Here is a 27,117-nt window from a genome sequence, read left to right as displayed (position 1 = left end):
AAATCCGAATAAATATATTTAAAAGAAGTTTCTGTTTCACTTGATATTTTAAAAATTAAATTAGACTTGACAGACAGTATCATCAATCCAAAAGCTCTTGAAAGTATCTGAAATGTCTATCCAAAATTTGTACAAGTCTCTAGTAGGTTTTTCACAAGTATCTATATACAAAAGAATATAAGTTTTCGCTATATTAAATTAATTATAATTCTATTTGGTTTGATTACAGTTTATATTATGGGCCAGGCTTCTGTGAATTACCCTGATTTCATAATCCCTACTTACAGTATTGTTTCTATGCAAAAATTGATTCTGAATTTCAAAAAAGTAGTATAAGAATACTACCTTTTTATAAGTAGGAGGCCTGCTATAGTTAATTCATTGAAGAATAATATTTTAAAGATTCAACAGGGGAGAAACTCATAGTCAACTTCATAACCTATTTTGTTCTCTCAAACTGTTGCCCTGGACAAAACTCTCACAATGTAAGAATGGCCCATGATTTTTCTCTGCCATAACTGAGGATAGAGAAGAAAGGGAAGATTAAGTCCTCTGGAGACAAGGCAGAAATAATTCCTCTTCTTAAAAATCAGGAAAAGAATATACATGTGTTGGGTCACCATGATGTATATTTTACAGTTTTGTTTGTTAATTATAACTAAATTAATCTGAATTCTTTAAAAGATCAGGAAAGTAGTCTAATGATAGATAAAATAAGGTAAATAACAAAGACATAAAATTTTTTTAGAAGGATGAGTTGTGTTAACTGAAACAAGTGAAAACCTTAGCATAAGATGAAAACAAATCAGCTGCTCAGAGAAGACAACTATTCCTGATAATAACACTAGAGAGATCCCCACCTCCACTCCCAGGGTCCTCATAGAGATGACATAGTGTGAAAAAATAAACAATTGCCTCAGTGAAACAGGAGGTAAGGGGGAAGGGCACAACCCTTAAAAGAATGACATAGCCATAGGACATGACAAAAACTGGTTAGAACCAGCTAGGTCCAGGATGGTAGAATATTCGACTTCCAGTGGAACTTGAGCCTCATCATAGCTCTTTTTAATACATTAGCATGCTAAATGACACACCCACCAGCGCCATGACGGTTTTGAGGCCAACCATAAAAGGTCAAAAAGTGGACAGTGGCCCTATTCCTGGAAATCTTCACCCTTTCCCTGAAATAGTTGGAATAATCCACCCACTCATTAGCCTATGAAATTACCCAGCCCATAAAAACTAACCACGCTGTATTTCGGGGACTCTCGCCTTCTGAGATGCCCCACACTCTGTCTGTGAAGTGTGTTTCTCTCTAAATAAATCCACTTCTTACCTATCACTTTGTCTCTCACTGAATTCTTTCTGCAATGAGACATCAAGAACCTGAGGTTCACTAAGTCCTGAGACCAAGTGTGCTCTCAATTAAAAGATCATGGGTTCAAGTCCCAATCTGGGTCCGGCCAGGTTTGAGTCCCAGCCCATGGGTTCAAGTCCCAGTCTGCGTTCTGGCTGGGTTCAAGTCCCGGCCAATGGGTTCAAGTCCCATTTGAGGTTCACAGTTTCATAAGCAACATATTTATTATTTATATAAAGTCATCAAAACTAATTTTAAGCAAAAACTTAAATGAAAACTTTAAAACAAAATGTACAATTTAAGATGTGGAAGACCCTATTATAGGATAACAAAAGAAATCTAAAGGGGAAATCATTTAATATAGGATAGTCAGTCTCTCTAACAAAGAAAAACTATTTTAAATTTTTTTCTGAAAGTGAGAAGAAGCTGTTGTCTCAGTAAAAGCTGGAGCAGAGAAAAAGAGAAATATGGCAGTTGTAGTGTGTTGACAAAGTTGTTGCAAGAACAAGGTATGGTATGTTGCTAATACCTGCTTTCTTCTAAGAATTTAAGCAAAATTTAGACCACCTGGAGTGTATCAAAGAAGGGGCAAATGACACATTTTAGGTCATTTGTCCCTTATTTTACACTACTAAAACACTGTGTGTTTCCCGACCAGAGACACAAAAGTAACACTTATTTTAAAAGGCTATTTATAAAAGAGCACCTCAATTTCTTTCCCATTTCCTTATCTCTAATTTAACTGAGAAGAAAAGTTTCTTTTTTCCTTTCAAGATACATTAAATAAAAAGTTCTGTCTCACTTAAAATGCATTAAACCACTCTTCTCAATTTTTTAATTACAATAACTCAAGAAGGTATTAGAGCAAAAAAGTGTTGTTTTCCCTATTCAATACAATAATAACTCAACTAAACTGCACATAAATAAGCAATTAAACATCTTAATTTCTAAGAAAGGTAAGCAGAAGCTATCAAAGAAATATTGTATTTTGATAGCATAATTATAATGATATCTTCCATAAAATAAACATAATATGACTCTTAAGGGAACAAAGGGCCAGAATCACATCTAGCTTGAAACAAGAAAAAATGTAAGGCTACATAAATTATTGCTGGAAAGACTTATTTCCTTAAAATAATTTATTACAAATAGATATTATATAAACATATAATCAAACTTCAAAAAATGTTTAAACAACAAGTATAAAGCATTGCTTAGAACACAGAGAATATTAAAATACCCTTTCTCAAGTCAAAGCAAAATGAACCAGACTGCCTAGATTCAAATATAAAACTTAGTTATCAATTCAACTAGGAACCCACTTTCTTGGAAATTTCCAAATTGCTTTAAACTTGATTTGTTCTTAGAACTCTACTGGCTTTTATAAAAACTACTTGTGACATCTTTCAAAGAAAATCATCAAAGAAAACTATCTGGTGATCTTGAGAAGATTGGGAGATCACTACAACTTAAGGCCCAGGTGAAGACAGTTAAAAAGGAGAAAGAGTAACTGAATAGGAAACTTCCATCAGGAAACTATTCCTGAACACAGTTGCCTCAAATCCAACAGACAGAATGGGTAAGCCTAAGTTTCTATGTCTAAGTTTCTACCTTCCTACAGACATCACCACCAAATTTTACAAAGCATTAAACAATATTCATGACTTCCTAGCTTCCTCTCCCATCCCTGCACAGCTCAAAGTTTCTGCTCCTTTGAATACATACTAATTTGTCATTCCTAAAACAGATCATGTCGTATGCCTTCAAAATTTAAGGAATCCCTTTTCCAGTTCCATAGGTTCATTAAGCAAACTACTATGTATCCTTCAAAATCATACTGAGGCATCACCTCTTTACTGGTGTATACTCTGACCTGCAAACCCCTAATGACAGAGTGAAACATTCTCTCTATGCCACATCTATATCTTATTAAAAACACATATCATTCCACATATTGCATTATATTGTAATCAATGATATTTACATGCTCTATCTCCCCTACCAGAATATAAACTCATGATAGACAGAATTTAAAATTCACTAATACTTATGGATGTGCAGACCCTAGGTGGGGTTAGGCTAACTACATGGTTTGAGGACTCTAATTCCTTCCCTTCTCAGCTATTTTGTTTCAGACCAGTCACCATCAACCTTATAATATTATCTCCATTATGTCTACAGTTTCACCATGTAGAATACAGTTTCTCAAAGGTAGAATTTTTTTGTTTTTAGATTCCACATATAAGTGCTATCATATGATATTTGGCTTACTTCACTTAGTATGAGAATCTCTAGGTCCATCCATGTTGCTGCAGATGGCATTTTTTTCATTATCATTCATCAAAATGATACAAATGAACTTATATACAAAACAGAAACAGACCCGCAGACATAGAAAACAAACTTATGGTTACCAAAGGGGAAAGAGGGGGAAGGATAAATTAAGAGTTTAGGATTAACATATACACACCACTATGTATAAAATAGATAACCAACAAGGACCTACTGTATAGCACAGGGAACTATACTGAATATTTTGTAATAACCTATAAGGAAAAAGAATCTGAAAAAACTAGATATATATGTATGTATAACTGAATCACTTTGCTGTACACCTGAAACTAACACATTATAAATCAACTATACTTAAATAAAATATATATATGTGTGTATAAATACACACGCACACACACACACACACACACACACACACAGCTCGTAAAGCTCAATATCAAACAAATAATCCAATCAAAAAATTGGCAGAAGACTTGAATAGACATTTTCCCAAAGAAGACATAAAGATTGCTAACAGGCACATGAAAAGATGCTCAACATCACTAATTATTAGAGAAATGAACATCAAAACCACAATGAAATATGACCTCACACCTGTCAGAATGGTTACCATCAAAAAGTCTATAAATAACAAATAAGTGTTAGAGAGAATGTGGAAAAAAGGGAGCCCTGGTACACTGTTGGTGGGAATCTAAATTGGTGCAGCCACTGTGGAAAACAGCATGGAGGTTCCTTAAAAGACTAAAAATAGAGTAACCATATGATCCAACAATCACACTCCTGGGTATATATCCATAAAAAGCAAAACCACTAATTTTAAAAGATACATGCACACCAATGTTCATAGAAGCATTATTTACAATAGCCAAGACATGGAAGCAACCCAAGAGCCCATCAACAAATGACTGAATAAAGAAGATGCAGTGTATATATACATATATATATGTATATATGTATGTATACACAATGGAATACTACTCAGCCATAAAAAAGAATGAAGTATTGCCATTTGCAAAAACGTAGATGAATCTAGAGAATATTATGCTTAGTGAAGTCAGACAAAGACAAATATATATGATATCCCTTATATGTAGAATCTAAAAAATAATACAAATGAATGTATATACAAAACAGAAACAGACTCACAGACATAGAAAACAAACCTATGGTTACCACAGAGAAGAGGGTGTGGGGAGGGACAGATTTGGTGTATAGGATTAGTAGATACAAACTACTATACATAAAATAGATAAGCAACAAGGATTTACTATATAGCACAGGGAATTATACCCAATATCTTGTAATAACCTGTAATGGAATATAATCTGCAAAAATACTGAATCACTATGCTGTACACCTGAAACTAACACAATACTAAAATCAACTACACTTCAATAAAAAATTGCATTAACAGTCAAAAAAAGATAGAAAGAGATATTTAGCAATTTTTAGATTAAATAGGACTTATGGGATTGCATAAGAACTCTTTATATTGTTACTTCTATGGGAAAATATACTTCAAGTTCCAAGTAAACAGCCTATAATTTGGGGGAAACAATATATGCTTAAGCTAGGGAAATTCTGTGTTAAATTTCCCCTGATGGGAAATAAAACAGTATTTATTTCTGTAATCATTTGCTCAATTTTTCCCCCATTAGACTAAACCCTAAAAATATAAGAACTCTGTTGGTTTTATTCATCACTGTATACCCTAAGCACATATTAGGCATCTAATAACTGTGTGTGAAAGGAAAGAAGGGAAAGAATGAAGGAAAGGAGGAGGAAAGGCAGAAAACAAGGAAGGAAAGAGAGATGAATAAATTTTATTTAAAAAATTGCTATAATATAATAGCATAGCTTTAATTGCCATTTCTACATCTGCATCTTCTTATAAACCTGCCTTCTCCAAATCTCATATTTCTAACTCTATCAGGACATCTCAACATGAACATCTGACAGAACTTGCAAATCCATGTGTGAGAAAGTTAGCTTATTTTTGTCAAATTCCCTATAAAATAAGCACTTTTTGTCCTTTCCTGGAAACAGCAGTTCAATAATTAAGAGGGGAAATCATGGTGATGTTTACACAACTAAATATTTGTCAAAATTCAGCAAATTGTACAGTTAAAAAGGTGTACTCTGAAAACAAGATAAAGAAAGATAAATCCATAATTAAACACCTGTTAGTTTAAAAAATGTAGAAAATCAAATAAACAAGAAAAATTTTAAGTTACCAGCTAGAAAGGACAGAGTACTTACATAGGAAAAACAATTACATTGATAGTAAACTGCTCATCATTATAAAGAAAACAATGAAATACTATCTTTAAAGGTCTAAAGGAAAATAACTATCAAATCAGAATTTTCTATCAACCTAAAATATCATTGAAGAGTGAGGGTAGTATAGAAGTATTTTGAGACATACAAATACAAAGAGAGTTTAAATGTTCAGAGATTAATATAAAAAAATACTAAAGAATTTACTTCAGCAAGAAGCAACCCAAGAGAGAAAAGATAAAGTAGCAGACACTGCATACTCTTCCCAGTACCCATTTTCCTCTTCTTTTCAAGACCCCACCCCTACCGGAGTTTTAGCTACACATACAACTTCTCAGTGAAAGACAGTATTATTCAGCTTTCACTCCTACACATGGAGTGTACTCATGCTGTACTCATGTGGCTAAGTTTGGGCTAACGGAGTGTGAAACAAAGTAGTGCAACTTCCAAGTCACATCCAACTTAAAGACAAACTATACCACACTTCTCTTCACACTTCCCGAGAGCACAAATGAGAAGACTACAACCCTGTTCAACAGTGCAGTCAACACACCTGAGAGTATGTCAAAGAAGCAAGACAGAAGGAACCTGAGTCCCTGAATGACCCTGTTCAACCAAGTTGCCCTACCAGCATGTACTCACTCTTTATTTTTGAAGCATTATGTATCTTTATAAAGCCATTATATTTGTGAGTTACTTTGTTACAGAAGCTTACTCTGTAACCTAGTTTTATAAACAGAATACAAAAAAATAGTGAGCATATTTTTAATGAAATCTGTTAGAAATGTAATTAATTACTGACTGTAAAATACGTAACTAGATTGAAGCAGATATATATAATGCAGAGTTAAATAGCATTAAGATCCATATCTTAAGAAAAAAAGAATATAAAAATACTGAGTACTTTTAGTCATTGTTAGAATTATTTGCTCTTAAGAAAGTATGTTACAAACTAGGAGTAATGACAAAGAATAAGACTATAATGTATAGCTTTCAGAAGAGCAGAGAGAGAAGAAAGGAATAAAGCAAGTTCCATCAATCCAACGAAAGACAAGTGAAAAACAAAACACAAAGAGAGGAAAATAAAAGAAAATCAAAATTAAAACTACTCAGAGTGGATTTTAAAAACCTAGCTAAATGTACCTTATAAAACAAACACCTGGAAGAAAAAAATAATTGTATCTACCAAATAGCATTAGTATTTCAAAGTGTAAGAAGCAAAAACTGACAGAATTACTAGGAGAAACTGAAAAATTCAAAATGATGACAAATATTAATAAATATATATCAAATATATATATTAGAATTGAAAGATCTAGATATATAAAGATATAGCAGATGTATACAACAAAGTCAACCAGTTTAACAGAGAATTCTATAATCAACAAATAAAGAATATACATTATCTCTACTACACATTGAGCATTTACAAAATTTGATTAGTAGTTGGTCACGAAGAATGAAATCCATACAAGGTAATCAGTTCACAGATTACAATGCACTTAAATGACAAAATACCAAAAAAAAATAAAAGGACTCCTGAGTTCAGGAACATAAAGATGTATTATTAAATAACTCAAGTTAAAAAGGTAATCACATTGGAAATTAAAACACATTAAAAACAGAACAATGAGAGAATTAAATACATGCTATGCGTTCAAAGTAATACTTAAATATGAGTTGAAAATAAGAGTTATAAGGCCAATTAAAAGACACAGAGTGGCTGAATGGATACAAAAAGAAGACCTGTATATATGCTGTCTAAAAGACACTCACTTCAGATCTAAAGACACACACATACTGAAAGTGAGGGGATAGAAAAAAGTATTCTATACAACTGGACATCAAAAAAAGCTGGGGTAGTAATACTTATATCAGACAAAATAGACTTTAAAAATAAAGACTGTTACAAGAGACAAAGAAGGACATTACATAATGATCAAGGGATCAATCCAAGAAGAAGATATAACAATTGTAAATATATATGCACCCAAAATAGTAGCACCTAAATACATAAAGCAAATACTAACAAACATAAAGGGAGACCTCAACAGTAACACAATAATAGTAGGACACTTTAACATCCCACTTATATAAATGGATGAATCATAAAGACAGAAAATCAATAAGGAAACACTAGCCTTAAATGACATATTAGACCAGAGAAACTTAATATAGATAGATATAGATAGATAGATAGATAGATAGACAGACAGACAGACAGACAGATAGAACATTCCATCCAAAAGCAACAGAATACACATTATTTTCAAGTGCACATGGAACATTCTCCAGGATAGATAACATGCTAGGCCACAAAACAAGCCGTGGTAAATTTAAGAAAATTGAAATCATATGAAGCATCTTTCCCAACCACAATGCAATAAGACTAGAAATCAATTACAAGAAAAAAAACACAAACACATGGAAGCTAAACAATAGGATACTAAACAACCACTGGATCACTGAAGAAATAAAAAAAAAAATACCTGGAGACAAATGAAAACAAAAATACAATGATCCAAAATCTAAGGGATGCAGCAAAAGCAGTTCTAAGAGACAAGTTCATAGCTATACAAGCTTACCTAACAAAACAAGAAAAATTTCCAATAAACAACCTAACCTCACACCTAAAAGAGGTAAGAAAAGAACAAAGAAAACCCAAACTTGGTAGAAGGAAAGAAAGCACAAAGAGCAGGGCAGACATAAATGAAATAAATACAAAAACAAAAATAGAAAAGATCAATGAAACTAACAGATGGTTATTTGAAAAGATAAAATTGATAAACTGTTAACCATACTCATCAAGAAAAAAAGAGGGCCTAAATCAGGAAAATCAGAAAAGAAAAAGGAGAAGTTACAACCAAGAACACATAAATACAAACGATCGTAAGAGACTACAATAAACAACTATATACAAATATAGTGGACAACCTAGAAGAAATGAAAAAACTTCTTAGAAAGGTACAATCTCCCAAGACTAAACCAGGAAGAAACAGAAAATATGAACAGACCAATAACCAGTAATGATACTGAATCAGTAATTAAAAAAAAAAAAAAAGTGTCCAACAAGCAAAAGTCCAAGACCAGATGGCTTTACAGGTGAATTCAACCAACCATTTAGAAAAGAGTTAACACCTATTCTTCTCAAACAATTCCAAAAAATTGTAGAGAAAGGAACACTTTTAAACTCATTCTACAAGGCCAGCATCACCCTGATACCAAAACCAGACAAAGATATAAGGCCAATATCACTAATGAACATAGATACCAAAATCCTCAACAAAATATTAGGAAACCAAATCCAAAGATACATTAAAAGGATCATATACCATGATCAAGTGGGATTTTTCTCAAGATTTTTGCAAGGATTTTCAACATATGCAAATCAATCAATGTGAAACACCACATTAACAAATTGAAGAATAAAAACCAAATGTCATCTCAATAGATGCAGAAGAAGCTTTTAACAAAATTCAACATCCATTTATGATACTCTCTAGAAAGTGGGCATAGAGGGAACATACCTGAACATAATAAAGGCCATATATGACAAACCCATCACACTCAGTGGTGAAAAGCTGAAAGCATTTCCTCTAAGATCAGGAGAAAGACAAAGACGCCCACTCTTGCCACTTTTATTCAGCAGGGTATGGAAGTCCTAGCCATAGCAAGCAGGAAAGAAAAAGAAATAAAAGGAATCCAAACTGGAAAGGAAGCATAAAACTATCACTGTTTGCAGTTGACATGATACTAAGAAAATCCTATAGATACCATGAAAAAACCACCAGAGCTCATCAATGAATTCAGTAAAGTTGCAGGATACAAAATTAATATACAGAAATCTGTTCCATTTCTAGACACTAACAACAAACTAGCAGAAAAAGAAATCAAGGAAACAATCCCAATTACAATCACATCAAAAAGAATAAAATACCTAGGAATAAATTTACCTAAGGAGTTAAAAGAGGTGTACTTGGAAAAGTATAAGATGCTGATGAAAGAAACTGAAGACAATACAAACAGATGGAAAGATATATGGTATTTATGGATTAGAAGAATTAATACTGTGGGATTTCTCTGGCAGTCCAGTGGTTAAGATTAAGAATCTGCACTCCCACTGCAGGGAACACAGGTTCAATCCCTGGTCAGGGAACTAAGATCCTGCATGCCATGCAGTGCAGCCAAAAATAAAAAAATAAAAAAATAAAAGAAAAGAAGAAGAAGAAGAATTAATATTGTTAAAATGACCATACTATCCAGGACAATCTACAGATTCAATGCAATCCCTATCAAAATACAATACCAAGGGCATTTTTCACAGAACTAGAATGAAAACTTTTAAAATTTGTATGGAAACAAAAAAGACCCCAAATAGCCAAAACAATCTTGAAAAAGAGGAACAGAGCTAGAGGAATGACACACCCTGACTTCAGACTATACTACAAAGCTACAGTAATCAAAACAGTATGGTACTGGCACAAAAATAGACACATAGATCAATGGAATAAAATAGAGAGCCCAGAAATAAATACATGCAGTTATGGTCAATTAATCTATAAAAAAGGAGGCAAAAATATACAATGGAGAAAAGACAGGCTCTTTATTAAGTGGTACTGGGAAAACTAGACAGCTACATGTAAAAGAATGATATTAGAAAATTCTCTAACATCATATACAAAAATAAACTCAGAATGGATTAAAGACTTAAATGTAAGACTGGAAACCATAAAACTCCTAGAAGAAAACATAGGCAAAACACCCTTTGAAATAAATTGTAGCAATATTTTTTTGGATCTGTCTCCAAAAGCAAAGGAAATAAAAGCAAAAATAAACAAATAGGACCTAATTAAACTTACAGTCTTTTGTACAGCAAAGGAAACCATCAACAAAATGAAAAGACAACTGACTGAATGGGAGAAAATATTTGCAAATGATATGATCAGTAAGGGGTTAATATCCAAAATTTATAAACATCTCATACAACTCAACAGCAAAAAAACCCAAACAACCCAATTAAAAAATGGGCAGAAGACCTAAAGAGAAAATTTTCCAAAGAAGACTTACATGTGGCCAATAGGCACATGAAGAAATGTTCAACACTGTTAATCATCAGAGAATGTAAATTAAAACCACAATGAGATATCACCTCACACCTGTCAGAATGGCCATCATCAAAAAGAACACAAATAATAAATGTTGGCAAGGATGTGGAGAAAAGGGAACCCTCGTACATTTTTGGTGGGAATGTACATGTATGTATTTTTGGTGCAGCCACTGTGGAAAACAATATGAAGGTTTCTCAAAAAAATAAAAATTGAACTACCATATGACCCAGGAATTCCACTCCTGGGTATATATCTGAAAAAAAAAATTAATTCAAAAAGATACATACACCCCAATGTTCATAGCAGCATTGTTTACAATTGCCAAGATATGGAAGCAAACTAAGTGTCCATCAACAGATGAATGGATAAAGAAGATGTTAGATACACACACACACACACACACACACATACATACACAAACACACAATGGAATGCTACTTATCCATAAAACAGAATAAAATTTTGCCACTTGCAACAACACGGATGGACTTGGAGGATGTTAGACTAAGTGAAATAAGTCACACAGAGAAAGACAAATACTGTTTGATATCACTTATATATGGAATCTAAAAAATAAAACAAACTAGTGAATATAACAAACAAACAAAAAAACCAGACTCACAAATATAGAAAACAAACTAGTGGAAAGAGGAGGGCAAGACAGGGATAGCAGATTAAGACAGAAACTACTATGTATAAAATAAATAAGCTACAAGGGTATATTGTACTATTATATATATATATATATATACACACACACATACAAGTATGCATATGCCAGATTTTATATATATACGTATATATGCATACAGATGTAAAAATGTGTATATAAACATGAATTAATATAAAAAAAGTTATAAGATCAAGAACCTAAAACAACAATAGCAACAATAAAGCAAACCCACTGAAAATGAAACAAAAAATAAAAGAGCAAACAATAATGCGTAAGAAAACATAGAGATAAAGGAAGAACAATAAACCCCCAAATTTGCTCTTGGATAAAAGACTAATAAAACAGACACAAAATTTTTGAAAATTTTTTAAAAACAATATATGGGGACTTTTGTATTAAAAGCAGACTTATTGTAAAACTATATAATCAAGATAGATATATAGATTAGTAAGTCAAGTAACAAATTTACACATATATGAAAACTCAACATATGACAAAAGTGATATTTTAAACCAGAAGGTGAGGATGAACTACTACAATTTATAAAGAGGTGCTGGAATGACTATCCACATTGAAAAGAGATATTTAGGTTATTACCTCACAACAAATACAGAGATAAATACCAGGGGTATGATTTCTTATACAAGACACAGAAAAACACAGCCCATAGAGAACAACATTAATCCATATAGTTATATTAAGATTAAAATCTCTGTTCAAAAATAGATACACCAAAAAAAAAAAAATGAAAAGACAAGTTACAACATGAGAGACTTGTAATATTTATAGCTGACCAAGAATAGTAACAAATATTTTAAATGAATTCACATGCACACACCACCATCACCACTACCCCTAACCTTTGATTAAAGAGTAAAAAAGATAAGTTAATTCTTAGACAAAATTTGATGGTCAATTACACTGAGGCCCAATCTCATTATATTTGGGAACAATTAAATTAAAACAGTAATAATATTTCACTCTTACTATACTGCAAAAATTAAGAGACCAAAAAATTCAAAAAGTTCACAAGGATGTGGAAAACCAGGAGCTCTCACGCACTGCCAGTGGGAATACTGATTACCCAATCACATAAGTGGTATAGGAAACCATATACAGCCATGCCTAAGATCAAGCATTTCCACTTTTAGGCATATACCCAAGAAAAGCTCTCCATAGGTTCACCAAAAAACACATAAAAGACAGTCACTGATGTATTGTTTTTACTGGTATAAAGACTGAAACAATGTACATGTCTATTAATAGAAAATAGAAGAAGAGATAAACATCCATTGTATTTATAAAATTCCATTCCATTCATACAATTAAATGTCATACAGGAAGTATAAATATGTATAAGAATTATGCTGAGCAAATACAAGCAAGTTGCAAAAGAGTTTGTAGTATAAATATCACTTATATAGACTTTAAAAGCATGAAAACCAAATTTTATTTATAGATACAGATAAATACCTATGGGCCAATAAATATTCATAAAAATAGTACCTATCAATACACGTTGGAGTCAGGGAGGAGGAGAAGACAAGACGGTGGAGTAGAAGGATCTGAGCTCACCCCTTCTTATGGAAACACCAAAATCACAACTAACTACTGAACAACCACTGACAAAAAAATGCTGGAACCTATCAAAAAAGATACCCTACATCCAAAGACAAAGAAGAAGCCACAAGGAGACAGTAGGAGGGGAGCAATCATGATAAAATCAAATCCCATACACACCAGGTGGGCTACCCACAAACCAGAAAATAATTATACCACAGAAGTTCTCCCACAGGAGTGAAAGTTCTGAGCCCCACATCTAGCTCCCCAGCCTGGCAGTCTGGCAACAGGAGGAGGATCCCCCAGAGAATCTGGCTTTGAATGTCAGCAGGGATTGATCATAGAAATTCCACAGGACTGGGGGAAACAGAAACTCTACTCTTGGAGGGTACACACAGGGCCTCAAGCACACTAGGACCCAGGGGAAAAAAGTGGTGACTTCGTAAGAGACTGGGCCAGACTTACCTGCTAGTATTGGAGGGTCTCCTGGGGAGGTGGGGAGCAGCTGTGGCTCACTGCAGTGATAAGGATGCTGGCGGCAGCAGTTTTGGGGAGTACTCATTGACATGAGCCCTTTTGGAGGCCACAATTTTCTCAGCAAGACCTGGACCCACCCAACAGCCTGGAGGCTCCAGTTCTGGGATGCCTCAGGCCAAACAACCAACAGGATGGGACACAGCTCCACCCATCAGCAGACAGGCTGCTTAAAGTCTTCCTGAGTAAACAGCTGCCCAATAAACACACCCCCTGACACAGTCCTGCCCACCAGAGGGACAAGACCCAGCTCCATCCACCAGTGGGCAGCTACCAGTCTTTTCCATCAGGAAGCCTGCACAAGCTTCTTAGACAGCCTCATCCACGAGGGGGCAGACAGCAGAAGCAAGAAGAACTACAAACCTGCAGCCTGAAGAATGGAAACCGCAATCACAGAAAGTTACACAAAATGAGACGGCAGAGGATTATGTCTCAGATGAAGGAACAACATAAAACCCCAGAAAAAACAACTGAGTGAAGTGGAGATAAGCAACCTTCTGGAAAAAAAGTTCAGAATAATGATAATGAAGACGATCCAGGATCTTGGAAAAAGGATGGAGGCAAAGATCAAGAAGATACAAGAAATGTTTAACAAAGACCTAGAAGAACTAAAAACAAACAAACAGAGATGAACAATACAATAAATGACATGAAAAATACACTAGAAGGAATCAATAGCAGAATAACTGAGGTGGAAGAACGTATAAGTGAATTGGAAGACAGATGGTGGAAATCACTGCTGCAGAACAGAATAAAAAAAAGAAGAATGAAAAGAAAAGAGGACTTCCCTAACATGGGGAGGGAAAGCGTCACCCAAGTCCAGGAAGCACAGAGAGTCCCAAGGAGGAAAATGCTTCTCTTCACTGTTTTAAGCTCTCCACATGCATCTTACTATGCTGAGACACATAGTAATCAAATTGACAAAAATTAAAGACAAAGAAAAAATATTAAAAGCAATAAGGGAAAAGCAACAAATAACTTACAAGGAAACTCCCATAAGGTTATCAGCTGATTTCTCAGCAGAAACTCTGCAGGCCAGAAGGGAGTGGAATGATATATTTAAAGTGATGAAGGGAAGAACCTACAACTAAGAATACTTTACCCAGCAAGGCTCTCATTCAGATTCAATGGAGAAATCAAAAGCTTTACAGATAAGCAAAAGCTAAAAGAATTCAGTACCACCAGGTCAGCTTTGCAACAAATGGTAAAGGAATTTCTCTAAGTGGAAAAGAAAAGGCTGCAACTAGGAACAAGAAAATTACTAATGGAAAAGCTTACCGATAAAGGCAAACATACAGTAAAGGTAGGAAATTACCTGCACACAAATCAAAACCAGCAACTGTAAGAGGAGAGCACAAATGCAGGATATTGGAAATGCATTTGAAATTAAAAGACCAGCAACTTAAAACAATCTTGTTTATATACAGACTGCTATATCAAAATCTCATGGGAATCGCAAACTGAAAATCTACAAGATACACACGGAAAAAAGAAAAACGAATCCAAACACAACACTAAAGTTAGTCATTAAATCGCAAGAAAAGAGAAAAAAAGATGAAGGGAAGAGAAAACACCTACAAAAACAAATCCAAAACAACAAAATGGCAATAAGAACAAAGATAAGCTTCACGGAACAGCATGGAGGTTCCTTAAAAAACTAAAAATAGAACTACCATATGATCCAGCAATCACACTCCTGGGCATATATCTGGAGAAAACCATAATCCAAAAGTACACATGCACCCCAGTGTTCATTGCAGCACTGTTTACAATGGCCAAGACATGGAAGCAACCAAAATGTCCACCAACAGAGGAATGGATAAAGAAGATGTGGAACATATATATGATGGAATATTACTCAGCCATTAAAAAGAATGAAATAATGCCATTTGCAGCAACATGGATGGACTTGGAGATTACCATACTAAGTGAAGTAAGTCAGACAGAGAAAGACAAACATCCTATGATATCGTTTATATGAGGAATCTAAAAAAAAAAAAAAAGGATACAAATAAACCTATTTACAAAACAGAAACAGACTCACAGACTTAGAGAACAAACTTATGGTTACCAGGGGGGAAGGGGGAGGGGGAGGAATAGATTGGGAGTTTGGGAATGACATGTACACACTGCTATATTTAAAATATATAACCAACAAGGACCTACTGTATAGCACAGGGAACTCTACTTAATACTCTGTAATAACCTAAACGGGAAAAGAATTTGAAAAAGAATAGATACATGTATATATATAGCTGAATCACTTTGTTGTACACCTGAAACTAACACAGCATTGTTAATCAACTATACACCAATATAAAATAAAAATCTTTTAAAATATGTTGGAATCAGTGGCATAGGGAAAGGGAATGGGATCAGGAAGGATTATACAAGTACTTCAATTGTAAGGTAATGCTTTATTATTCTAAAAACTAAACCCAAACTAGTAAAAATTTAATATTTGTTAAATTTGGGGGTGGGTACACAGGTATTCATTATATTTCTTTCTAGAACATTTTTATGTGTTTATAATTTTTCTTAAAACAAACAAAAAACTCTAAAGAGATTCCAATAAGATACACTCAGAATTTCTCACATATGTTAAAATAAATGCCAACAAAGTAGAGGTTTATAAAAAATGTTTATCATTTCTATTAACTGGAATCCAATAAAGAAATTCTTAACTGCTCAATATGATAAAATGTTTGTGATAAGTTACAAAAATAGTTTCAACTTACAGAATTAATATATCAAAAATCTTAACATTAACTACATTTTTATAAAGCCTAATAACAATTATTTTGCATGGAGAGATGAGAAGAAACTAAAACTAATAATATTTTTTTAAATAGAAGAGCACACACAATACCTTGGAGGCACGAATCTGCCTGTGAACATCCGTTAGTTGTTGGATTTTGTATTCGAGCTCTGAAATCTGGGCTTGAAGCCACGTCCAACGGCTGCCAACTCTTGCTCTGTCTACAAGCCACTTCCATTCAGTACTACAGTTACTGTGAACAAGACAAACACAGTTAGTCAAAGCACAAAGACAATCAAGTTTTCACAGAGATTGCTTAATAGCTTCCTTGACTCTTGTCATACAATCCCAAATTACTTTATAAAACATCTAATTATATGAAAGAATGGTATATCAACTTCTCAAAGATTTGATTTCCTTATCTTTCTATCACACAAACACCTGTTTTTATTCAATATTGTGTACGCAGTAGTAGGATAATCTCCTTGCTATTTAATACTTTATTAATGGTCAAGGGCTGAAACAGAAGTAAGCCAGCAAAGGAAAAGAAACAAGAATGACAATACTAACACCATGTAAAAACTGTTACATGAGCCTTTTATATGTAAGTAGATGTCAAGTATAGGACAAGTCATTTGAACTGTGCTAGATCTAAATCCATGTAACAAACCATAGAGTACTCAATTTTACTAAATGTAATTTTCATTTGCTAGAACAGGAATCAATTTTTTAATGTCAAAAATGATCAAGAATAAGAATGCTCTGCTACATTTCAAATAAACATATCAAATATATAAATCCTGAGATGTTTATTAAGATAAACAGCTTGTTAAAAACTTTATTCCTAGGATTCACAGCTCAGAGATGAGAAAGAATTTATATACAGCCTTTCTTTCATGCATATTTGAAAATAAGGGTTGAACATTAATTAGCCCCTCTATCTTTTGGCAAGGGCACTGCTCTAATCCACAGTTTGTGAGATTACAAATTAATTACCTTAAGAAAATATTTCAACCACTCCAACTAGAAAACAATCACTTAGAGTGAGGGGGGAAGGAGAGGGAGAGAGAGACAGAGAGAGAGAGAGAGAGAGAGAGTTTGTGTGTGTGTGGTGTTTGGGATAATTAATTAGGAGCTTCATACTGCCAAGGAAGAAATTGAAGAAGGCATAACAGAAGAAACTGAAAGTACAACTGAAGGGAAGTAACTACTTAATGGCAAAACACAAACTTCATGAAAAACTTGTTTAAAAATTGCATTTATTGTCAAAACCCATGGAATGCACAACGCTGAAAGTGAACCTTACCTAATGTAAACTATGGACTTTGAGTGATAATGATGTGTCAATGTAGGTTCATAGATTGTTACAAATTCACTACCTTTGTGCAGTATGTTGATAGTGGGGGAAGTCATATCTGTGTAGGGACAGGGGATATACAGGAACTCTGTATTTTCCACTCAATTTTGTTGTAAACCTAAAACTGCTCTAAAAAATAAACTTTATTAATTTTTACACACTTAACCATAATGAAATATCTTTCATGTAAACTTTAGCCAAAGAAAACATTCATGCTAAGAGATCATTTGTTGTCAGAGAAACAGAATTATTGTAACTCTACTACACAGAATTTATTCATTATAACAGATTTTATGTCAATGTTCTCAAAAGGCTTTTTTTTTTTTTTTCAGATTCTAATTACATACAATGTGACTGCAGAGACTGCCATATAAATTAGGACTTCTCTTGGTATTATTATTCAGTTTATAGTTATTATTGTGATTTTGTAAATGTGACACTATTTTAAATCACATTTTCATAACTATGGACAAAATAAAAAATGCCTATTCAAAATACACTATTCACAGATAATAACACTAACTGCCAATCATGAAATTAGTGAAGAAGGCAAGGACCATATCATGCAGTAGTTGCACAGGTAAGGGCAAAGTGTTGGATTTTATGCAAAAAGGAAGTTACTGGCGAGATAGTAACAAAATTTTTTTTTTTCCAAGCACTCTAGCTACTAGGTAGAGAAAGCATTGTAGTGGAGCATGAGAGTAAATAAGGAAACCAATTAGGATGCAACTATAATAATCTAAATGTGGTACAGATAATTGTGGTCTCTAAATATTTCATGTGCTGTCCTACATTTCCCAGCCTGCATTGCACTTAAGTTGGAGCCATGTAACTAGCTCTGACCAACAGGTTGTGATCAAAAGTGATAAAGTCATTTCTAGTCCACCTAGCCAACTTCAAAGCCACTGTGCAGATATTATAGCTGCAAGATGGAAGAGGATCACAGCTCAAACCACACTGGACTTTACGTAAGCCACAGTAAACCTTTGCTGTGTAAAATTACTGAGATTAGAAGGTTAATGTGTTACTCTAGAGCTTACTGTGACTAAAATAATGAATAAAAGATGAAAATGGCCTGGACTGGAAATGGGGTGGGAGATAAAGAAGAGACGAAGATAAGAGGATGGACTCAAGGTTGACTTTAAAGTAGATAGGACTTGAAGAAGTGTGATGTTGAAGTAAGCATGCGGAAATCAAAGATGACCTTAAACATTGTTTCATTAAATTTTGCTCCAGTCAGAAAACTTCCCTGTAACATGCAACTTTGCTGGGTTGTCAAACTGATTATTAGCTCATGGAAACAGAGAAAAATAAAAGCTTATGGAGTTAATGTTATTGTACTTCTAGTAAAAATACTGATACTGAAACTAATTTTACAAAAATCATTTTTATGTTCATATGTGACATTAAATTATCCTAACATAGAAAAAGTAGTAATATCAGATTTAATTTAAGTAAACTAAATAATACTGGGGCTTTGTGATAAGTGAAAGGAATTTTCTGTAAAGGATACCTTATTCTACATTTTAACAGGAGTAAAATCTGTTTGCTATGCTTAAAAATGGTAACCAATCTTTTCCATCAAAAATGTTCTCTTTCTTGAAAAAATGTCTTTCTAAAAAATAACTATGGTTGTAAACATGTTACAGATAAGTATATGGCTCATTCAAAGGAGATAGACACCTGTTGTACCTCAAACACAAAACGTTTCATGTAAACAATTTATATAACCAATTATGTAATGGCTTATATCTTAGAGTGTAACCAATCAGAACACAGCTGATGCAACAACAAACTAATAAGAATGTGAGGCAAACCCAGAGTGTCTAGACTCCTCAGTTAGCATATAAGCCTGGCCTGCCAGGCCACTAAGAAGATTTACTCCCTACATCTCTCTGGAGTGTGTTGAACTGAACAAAGACCAGCACCTGCCCTGATCTTCACTGGAAATAGGAGCCCCTACTTCTAGTGAAGATCAGGGCAAATACATCTATGAGTGGAGACCACCTGGACAGTGAGACTAGTCAGTCCTCAGAAAGGCAGCACATGCCTTCAATCCTCATCCTTACTTGTTTGCAGTCACCACTTAACTTACTGATGGAAATAAGTACAAGCTGTTTAAACCAAGTGGTTTTCAGTACAATTTCTCTTGGTACTAACTTCTGGTCAACATCATGAATCTACATCACTGTTTTGTTGTTGTTGTTTCGTTTGTTTTGTTCTCTCTCTACATCACTGTTTTAACCTTGAAGTGTAGTTTGTTCCTGAGAATAAGACAGAGCTTTCTAATATTACACCTTAAGTTACCAAGACTTAAAGAAAAACTTGTATAATTTTGCCTTTAATAGTTTGTTAGCTTAGTAATAAAAATGAATTAACTATGATTTAAAAAATAAAAAAATAAGATTCAACTGTAAAAAATTATAATTCCAAGAAAAATAAGTTTCATCCTGGGGAAAATTACATTAAATTAGGCCAAACTTCTCCACTGGTGTTTGCTCACCTAGGAAGAGCTTAGTCTTCCCTGGAATTTGATTCCTTTAGACCAGGGGATAGCAAATTTTTCTGTAAGGAGGCAGACAGGAAATATTTGTTTTGTGGCCACAGGGTCTCTTTAATAACTACTCAACTCTCCTGTTATAGCATGAGAGCAGTCATAAATGAATGGGTGTAACGATGTTTCAATAAAACTTTGTCTACAAAAACAGACAATAGGCCAGATTTGGTCCATGGGCCATAGTTTTCCAATTCCTGATGTAGAACATGTTTTCATAGGCTTCCTATGCTTCCCAAGGGATTATGACTTCCTTTAATGAAGTGTCTTTTTAAATCTTTTGCTCATATTTAATTGGCTACCTTCTTGTTCATATAAGACTGTCAGACTGTATGTATGGGAAATACTTATAGCTCCCAATCTGTAGCTGGCCTTTCATTTTCCTAAAGGTGTCTTTTGAGCAGCAAAAGATTCTAATTTTGATGAAGTCCAATTTTTCAAACCTCCCTTTTATAGATAGTTCTTTTTATGTCCTAAGAAATATTTGCTTAACATGAAGTCATAAAGACTTATTCATGTTTCTAAAATATCAAAAAGTTTTAGAGTTTTTACTTTTAGATCTATAATCCAATTCAAGTCAAGCTCTGTGTATTGGTCCAGGTAAGGGTCCAGATTCATTATTTTCTATAGGATATCTAGTTCCTGAACCATTTGTTGAAAAGATTCTATAATCCTTTAATAGAAAAAAAAAAAAACTATCCTTGAATAGATAAAAGACTACCTATATGAATACATGTTGTATATACACTTACCACACAGAGAGCACTTAGGATATCTATCTACCTACCTATGTCAACACCATGACCCAATATGACACTATTATTGTAGTTTAGAGTAATTCTTAAAATCCAGTAAATTCTTCAACTTTGTTTTTTCTCAATATTGTTTTGACAATTCTAAATTTGAGAATCAGCTTGTCAATCTCTAAAAAAAAAAAAGAGCAGCATTTTCATAAGGATTTCATTGCATCCATGGATCTATTGGTGGAGAATTAACACAATACTGAATCTCCTAATCAATGTATAAGGTATTATTTCTCTGTGTATTTATGTACTGGTAATTTCTCTCAGCTATGTTTTGTAGAGTTTTAAAAATTTATCTCTATGTATTTCATGTTTATGGAAGCTAGTATATAGCATTCATAAATTGTTTGGATGATAGTATATAAAAATACAGTTGATTTTTATGTGGTGACCTTATATACTTTGACCTTGTTAAATTCACTTAGTAGTTTTAGTATCTTCCTCATAACAAAGTCCTTAGGATTTTCTATGTATATTATCATGTCAACTGCAAATAAAGACAGTTTGATTTATTTTTAATCTGGATTCCTTTTATTATTTTTCTTATCTTACTGCACTGGCTATGAATTCCAGTATAACATTAATTATAAGCTGTGTGAATGGACATCCTTACCTTCTTCCTGATCTTACAGAGAAAGCATTCAGTCTTTCATCATTAAATGTAATGTTAGCTGTATACTTTTTATAAATGTCCTTTATCAGATTGAAGAAGTTTCTGTCTATTCTGGGTTTGTTGTGAATTTTTATCATGAGTAGGTTCGAATTTTGTCAAATAGTTATTTGGTATCTCTGGAAATTATCATATGCTGTTTCTCCTTTTTTCTTTGATTGGTTTTAAATGTTAAAATCAACCTTGCTTCCTGGCATAAACCCCTTTGGTCATGATGCATTTTGTAATATGTTTTGCTAGATTCTGTTTGCTATTTCATTAGGGATATTTTGCATCTACAGTCAAAAGAGATATTGATCTATTTTCCTGTAATGTCTTTATCTGATTTTAAAATCAAGCTAATGCTGAACTCATAAAATGAGTCAAGAAGTGTTCCCTCCTCTATTTTTTGAAGGAGTTTGTATAAGATTGTAATTGTTTACTCCTTAAGTTTCAATAAAATTAATCAGTGAAGCCATCTTGGCTTGGAGTTTCCTATAGGGAAAGTTTTTAATTATTAATTTATCTAATTGACATAAGGTTTTTCAAGTTTTCTATTTCTTCTTCTGTCAGTTTTGGTAATTTGTGTCTTTCAAGCACTTAGTCCATCTAAGTTATTGAATTTACTGGCATGAAATTGCTCATACTATTCCCTGATTATTCTATTAATGCCTATAATATCTACAGTGATGCTTTTCTTTCCTGCTATTCGTAATTTTTTTCCTGATCGATCTAGCTGGATATTTATCAACTTAATCTTTTCAAAGAACCAGCTTTGGTTTCACTGATTTTTCTCTGTTGCTTTTGTGTTTTATATTCATTGAGTTCACTTTTTATCAGTTCTTCCTTCTTGCTTTGGATTTAAGTTGCTCATGTTTTGCAGCTTCTTAAGAGGGAGGCTTATGCCATAAACTTTACACCTTCCTTCTTTTCTAATATAAGCATTTATAACCATAAATTTTCGTGTAAGCATTGCATCCCACAAAATTTGATATGCGGTATTTTCATTATCATTCCATGAAGAACACTTTATAGATTCTCTTGTGATTTTTTCTTTGATCTAAGCATTATTTGGAAATGTAGAGTTTAATTTCCATATATTTTTAGATATAAATATTTGCCATTTCCTACTATTTCTTCCTTCCATTGTGTAGAACTGAGTTTTCACTCAGTATTATTTCCTTTCAGCCTGAAGATCATTTTAAGATTTCTTATAATATAGGTATACTGACAGGAAATTTTCTCACTTTGCTTATTTGGAAATATTATTTTGCTTTTGTTTTTAAAAATAATTTTAGGTTGTTTTTTTTTTCCTTTCAGCCCTTTAAATATATCATTCCACTGTTTTCTAGCTTGCTTACCTTCTGATGAGAAGTCAGCAGTCATTTTTTTTTTCTTTGCTTCCCCATATAAAATGTTTCTTTTCCTCCTCTTAATGCTTTTAAGATTTTTTTCTATATCACTAGAACTTGGTGATTTGACTACAACACACCGTGGTGTGGTTTTGTTTGTAATCCTGCTTGTGATTTATTGGGATTCTTAGATCTGTAGTTTTATGATTTTTCAAGTCCTTGAGCATACTTATCATATTTGAGATATTTTAAAGTCTTTGCCAACTAATCTCATCTCTGTCATTCCTGTCTGTTTCTATTGATGATTTTTCTCCTCCTTTGTATGTCTAGTAGTTCGTGTGTATGTATACATATGTATATGTATGTATGTAAATACACACACATTTATTATGGACACTATGAATATGATATTGTTGAATTTCTGGGTTTTATGGTCTTCCTTTAAAGAGTGATAAATTTTGTTTCAACAGGTTATTAAATTACTTAACATTCAACGTCACTCTTTTCAGCTTCCTTCTAAGATTTGTTAGAGCACGTATAGAGTAGCCATTAGTCATCAGGTCAGACTCAGCCTTACTCTTTGAGGTGTGACCAATCTGGGGTCTCTACTGAATGCTCCAGATGTTCAACAAAGTCTCTCCACTCTGCTTATTCAGAACTCAAACATCTCTTAACCTTGTATGAGCATTGGAAGTTGTTCAGATTACATTTCCTAATAACTTTTTGTGTGCCCTTATGGAGTTTCACCTACACACACAGAGCTTAGTATTTAACAAAGGTCTCAAGGCAACCACATGAAGATTTATGATGCTCTTTCTTTGCATACATAGGTCCCTCCTCTTTAGTATTCTGATCTAATGATTCCAGCTATCTCATCCTCCCCAAATCTAATCTTTATTTCAATCAAACAGGACCATTGTGCTCTACTTGGCTTTCCTCTCCTTGCACCAGATATCTGAAAGTGCCTCCAGGCAGAAAACCAGGGCAATCACAGGGCTCACCTCATCTGTTTCTCTTTTCTCAGGAATCACTGAACCTCTGACCTCTGCTGCCATTTTCTGAAAATAATGACTGTTCCATATATTTTTGTCTAGATATTTACAGCCAAAGAGAAAGAACAGCACAAGTGACTCCACTCCATTATGGTTAGAAATCAAAGAACTTTTATATGTGTTTGTGTGTGTGTGTGATCTCTCTAAAATGTTTCTATTTTGTTTCAAATATTTCATATTCAAAATTTCACTGCCTTTTTTAAAAAAAACTACAGTTGCAGTTTAAGACCAGAATCTTAACAACAACAACAACAACAACAAAAATTGAAAGTGCTTCATGGATTCCTTTTTTGGGTGTTCCTGGACTATTTCATGAAAGCAGAGCTGTTTATCCATCTTATGTCACACATCTATCTACCTTTCAACTGTTCTATAAGAAAAACAGTTAATTTATGTGTTTGAGCCACTATAGTTTTAAGTCTCTTTTTTACAACTTAGCCTTTATGCTAAATGTTATAGAAATTCTTAGGACCAATACAGTGGGTTATAAGATAAATCCAAATCATTTCTATTAACTTAGAGGTAGGACAGAAAGCAGATAGGAAAGAGACATAGGTTGTTGATCCTTTCTATACTATACTATACTATATATACTATCCTAGCAAAATATGACCATTTAAAAGAGAAACCAAGTGCCTACCAAGACTGTAGTTCTAGCAGAAGCAGCTAGAAAAAGTCATAATGTTGTAATGAATTGACTATTACTTGTTGTTTTAAGCCTGATAAATGAATGAATTTAGGCAAGAATTAGTTCATTTACAAGCAGAGAAATAAAAGAATACAACTCTGCTTAGGAAGGCTCTCTCTGACTACAGCCTACTTCTAACTTAATGGATAATCCAATAATACAGGGTACCTTGAAGGAATAGAAAAGCCAGTTGCTTCTCTACAGCTAACAACAAAAAAATGTATTCCAACAATCTCTCTTAAGAGTTCTAAGCCACATAACGAGAGCCTGCCTAGAAGCAAAAGTCAGATTAACCCCTACCCAAATGTACTGTTTCAGGTGGCCACAAGGTATCAGTTATTAAGTTAAGGGAGAGTTGTATGGTCTGAGGAAAATAACTAGTAAAGTAACTAGTTTGTAGGCTTAGCAATTATGAGCAAGTGAGATCTTTGGTATTGGTATTTTCACATATAGCTGACTGGAGGCAAACAGAATTGAAACCTACATTTTTTAGGCAACTCTATTAGCAAAAAATACCACAAGCCTAGCATGCTCTACCCAGGGAGCCTAAGTTTGCACTGACAGGACACAGGGTGAGAATCCAGTGCAGCCTCAAATAAGGGTATGTTCTCCAACACCCATTTCCAATATAGACACAAAGGATGATAGATAAGGAATAATTCCCAAAAAAGCAAAGTCAGGGAATATGGAAAACAAAGGACAAAGGAGCTTCTCTCAGAAAGCAGAATTAGGATCCTATCAAGACCTTACTCCACTTCCAAAGCAAGAAGTCTTATTAATTATTGTAAGGACCAGGAACTTTCATGTGTATCCCATCCTTCTCTCTTCCCAGTAGGAGTTTTATTGTAGCTTTCCTGTCCTTACTTCAACATACATACAAGAAACAAGGCAAGAGCATTAGAAAAGTTGTCTGTGGGTTTATAGGTTACCGCATATAAGGAACCACATGTGGAACCGAAAGAGAGGACTTTACTCCACCTGTTGAATGTGGCTTTGAGTCACAATCTTAATATATTGTGCAATTCTGCCTAGAAATCTGGCAAAACCCAATTTGTCATCTATCTAAACTGAAATTTGCAGTATTAGTTTAAAGAATTCATACATTAGATTGGCATATTTGGTCTTGCTCTCCTACCATCTATCAGCCCCTCCCCTTCAAAGAAAGGAAGAGAGAAAGAAAAAATGGAGAGGTTGGGGAATACTTATACATTCTATCAGTACCACCCCCCTCTTTCTCTTGTATGAAAAGAATTTTGAAAGTTAATAGTCTGTTAAATTGTCTTACCTGTATTTTTAAAATCCTCACACAACATCAAAATTAACAATTAGGGACATACAAATAAAGGAAATAAATGATTTCTAAACTAATCAAAATATATTTGCTAAAAGAACAGTCTGAAGTCATGCACATCATCAGTTCAACAAGCACTGTGTGTATGTGTGTGTGTGTGTGTGTGTGTGTGTGTGGTACATGCACGTGTTTATATGTGTGCATGACTCTTTTGTTCAGGAAGCCAGGACATGGTGTAGTGTTTCCAAACTATACACTGCATAAGGGCCGGGCTGAAAGGGCAAGCAGGACTAACTCAGCAAGAGTTTTGTACTCCAAGCTCTGCAATTACAAATCTAAATCTACTCAGAGGAAGGAGCATTTTTTTCCTACTGCACACAAAAGGGCTTGGGATAGCCCTGCCAGCCACTATGATGAGCACTGAAAATAAATGAGATAAAACAGGATTAGACTACCCTTGTTACTCAAAAAGGTGGCTACCACTAACTCAGAATTGAGTACAGGCATTTCTGCTATAACAGCATATATGCATTCCTAAATAACTCCATGTTCTGTAAAATAAAAAGAGCTAAACCTATGGAAAAAGTAGAATTAGAGTGAGAGGACTCAAAATCTATGGAATTAAGGACTATGGAGTCCTAACAAAACAATAACAAGACGTATAAAAATATGAGTACAGTTGAGTTTCCACTGGCATTTGTATTAAGAGTAAGTCAGTCCATCCTTTAAAGCTTCATTTCCTGGAGCTCGTTTTTTCCTTTGATGTGGGTCCTTGAAGACATTCACTTCAAATAGAGACCAATTTAATA

At 33.8% G+C, this 27,117-nt stretch overlaps 1 protein-coding gene and 1 pseudogene across 2 annotated transcripts in view; both read right to left on the bottom strand.

Moving 5' to 3' along the window:
- The window catches only part of LOC309630740 (tigger transposable element-derived protein 1 pseudogene), a 213,618-nt pseudogene that overhangs the window by 84,767 nt on the left and 101,734 nt on the right, over window positions 1-27,117 (bottom strand). The window lies entirely within an intron of this gene.
- KANSL1L (KAT8 regulatory NSL complex subunit 1 like) overlaps window positions 1-27,117 on the bottom strand; it is a 149,587-nt gene that overhangs the window by 93,295 nt on the left and 29,175 nt on the right. Inside the window, 1 exon segment of the mRNA XM_082396355.1 lies at window positions 16,674-16,815. Coding sequence (XP_082252481.1) covers window positions 16,674-16,815 — 142 coding nt within the window.

This window comes from Balaenoptera borealis (genome assembly GCF_965194805.1).
Source record: "Balaenoptera borealis genome assembly, chromosome: 6".
Classification (NCBI taxonomy): domain Eukaryota; kingdom Metazoa; phylum Chordata; class Mammalia; order Artiodactyla; family Balaenopteridae; genus Balaenoptera; species Balaenoptera borealis.
The sequence above is the reverse complement of the archived record's forward strand: the minus strand, read 5'-3'. Positions and strand labels throughout refer to the sequence as shown.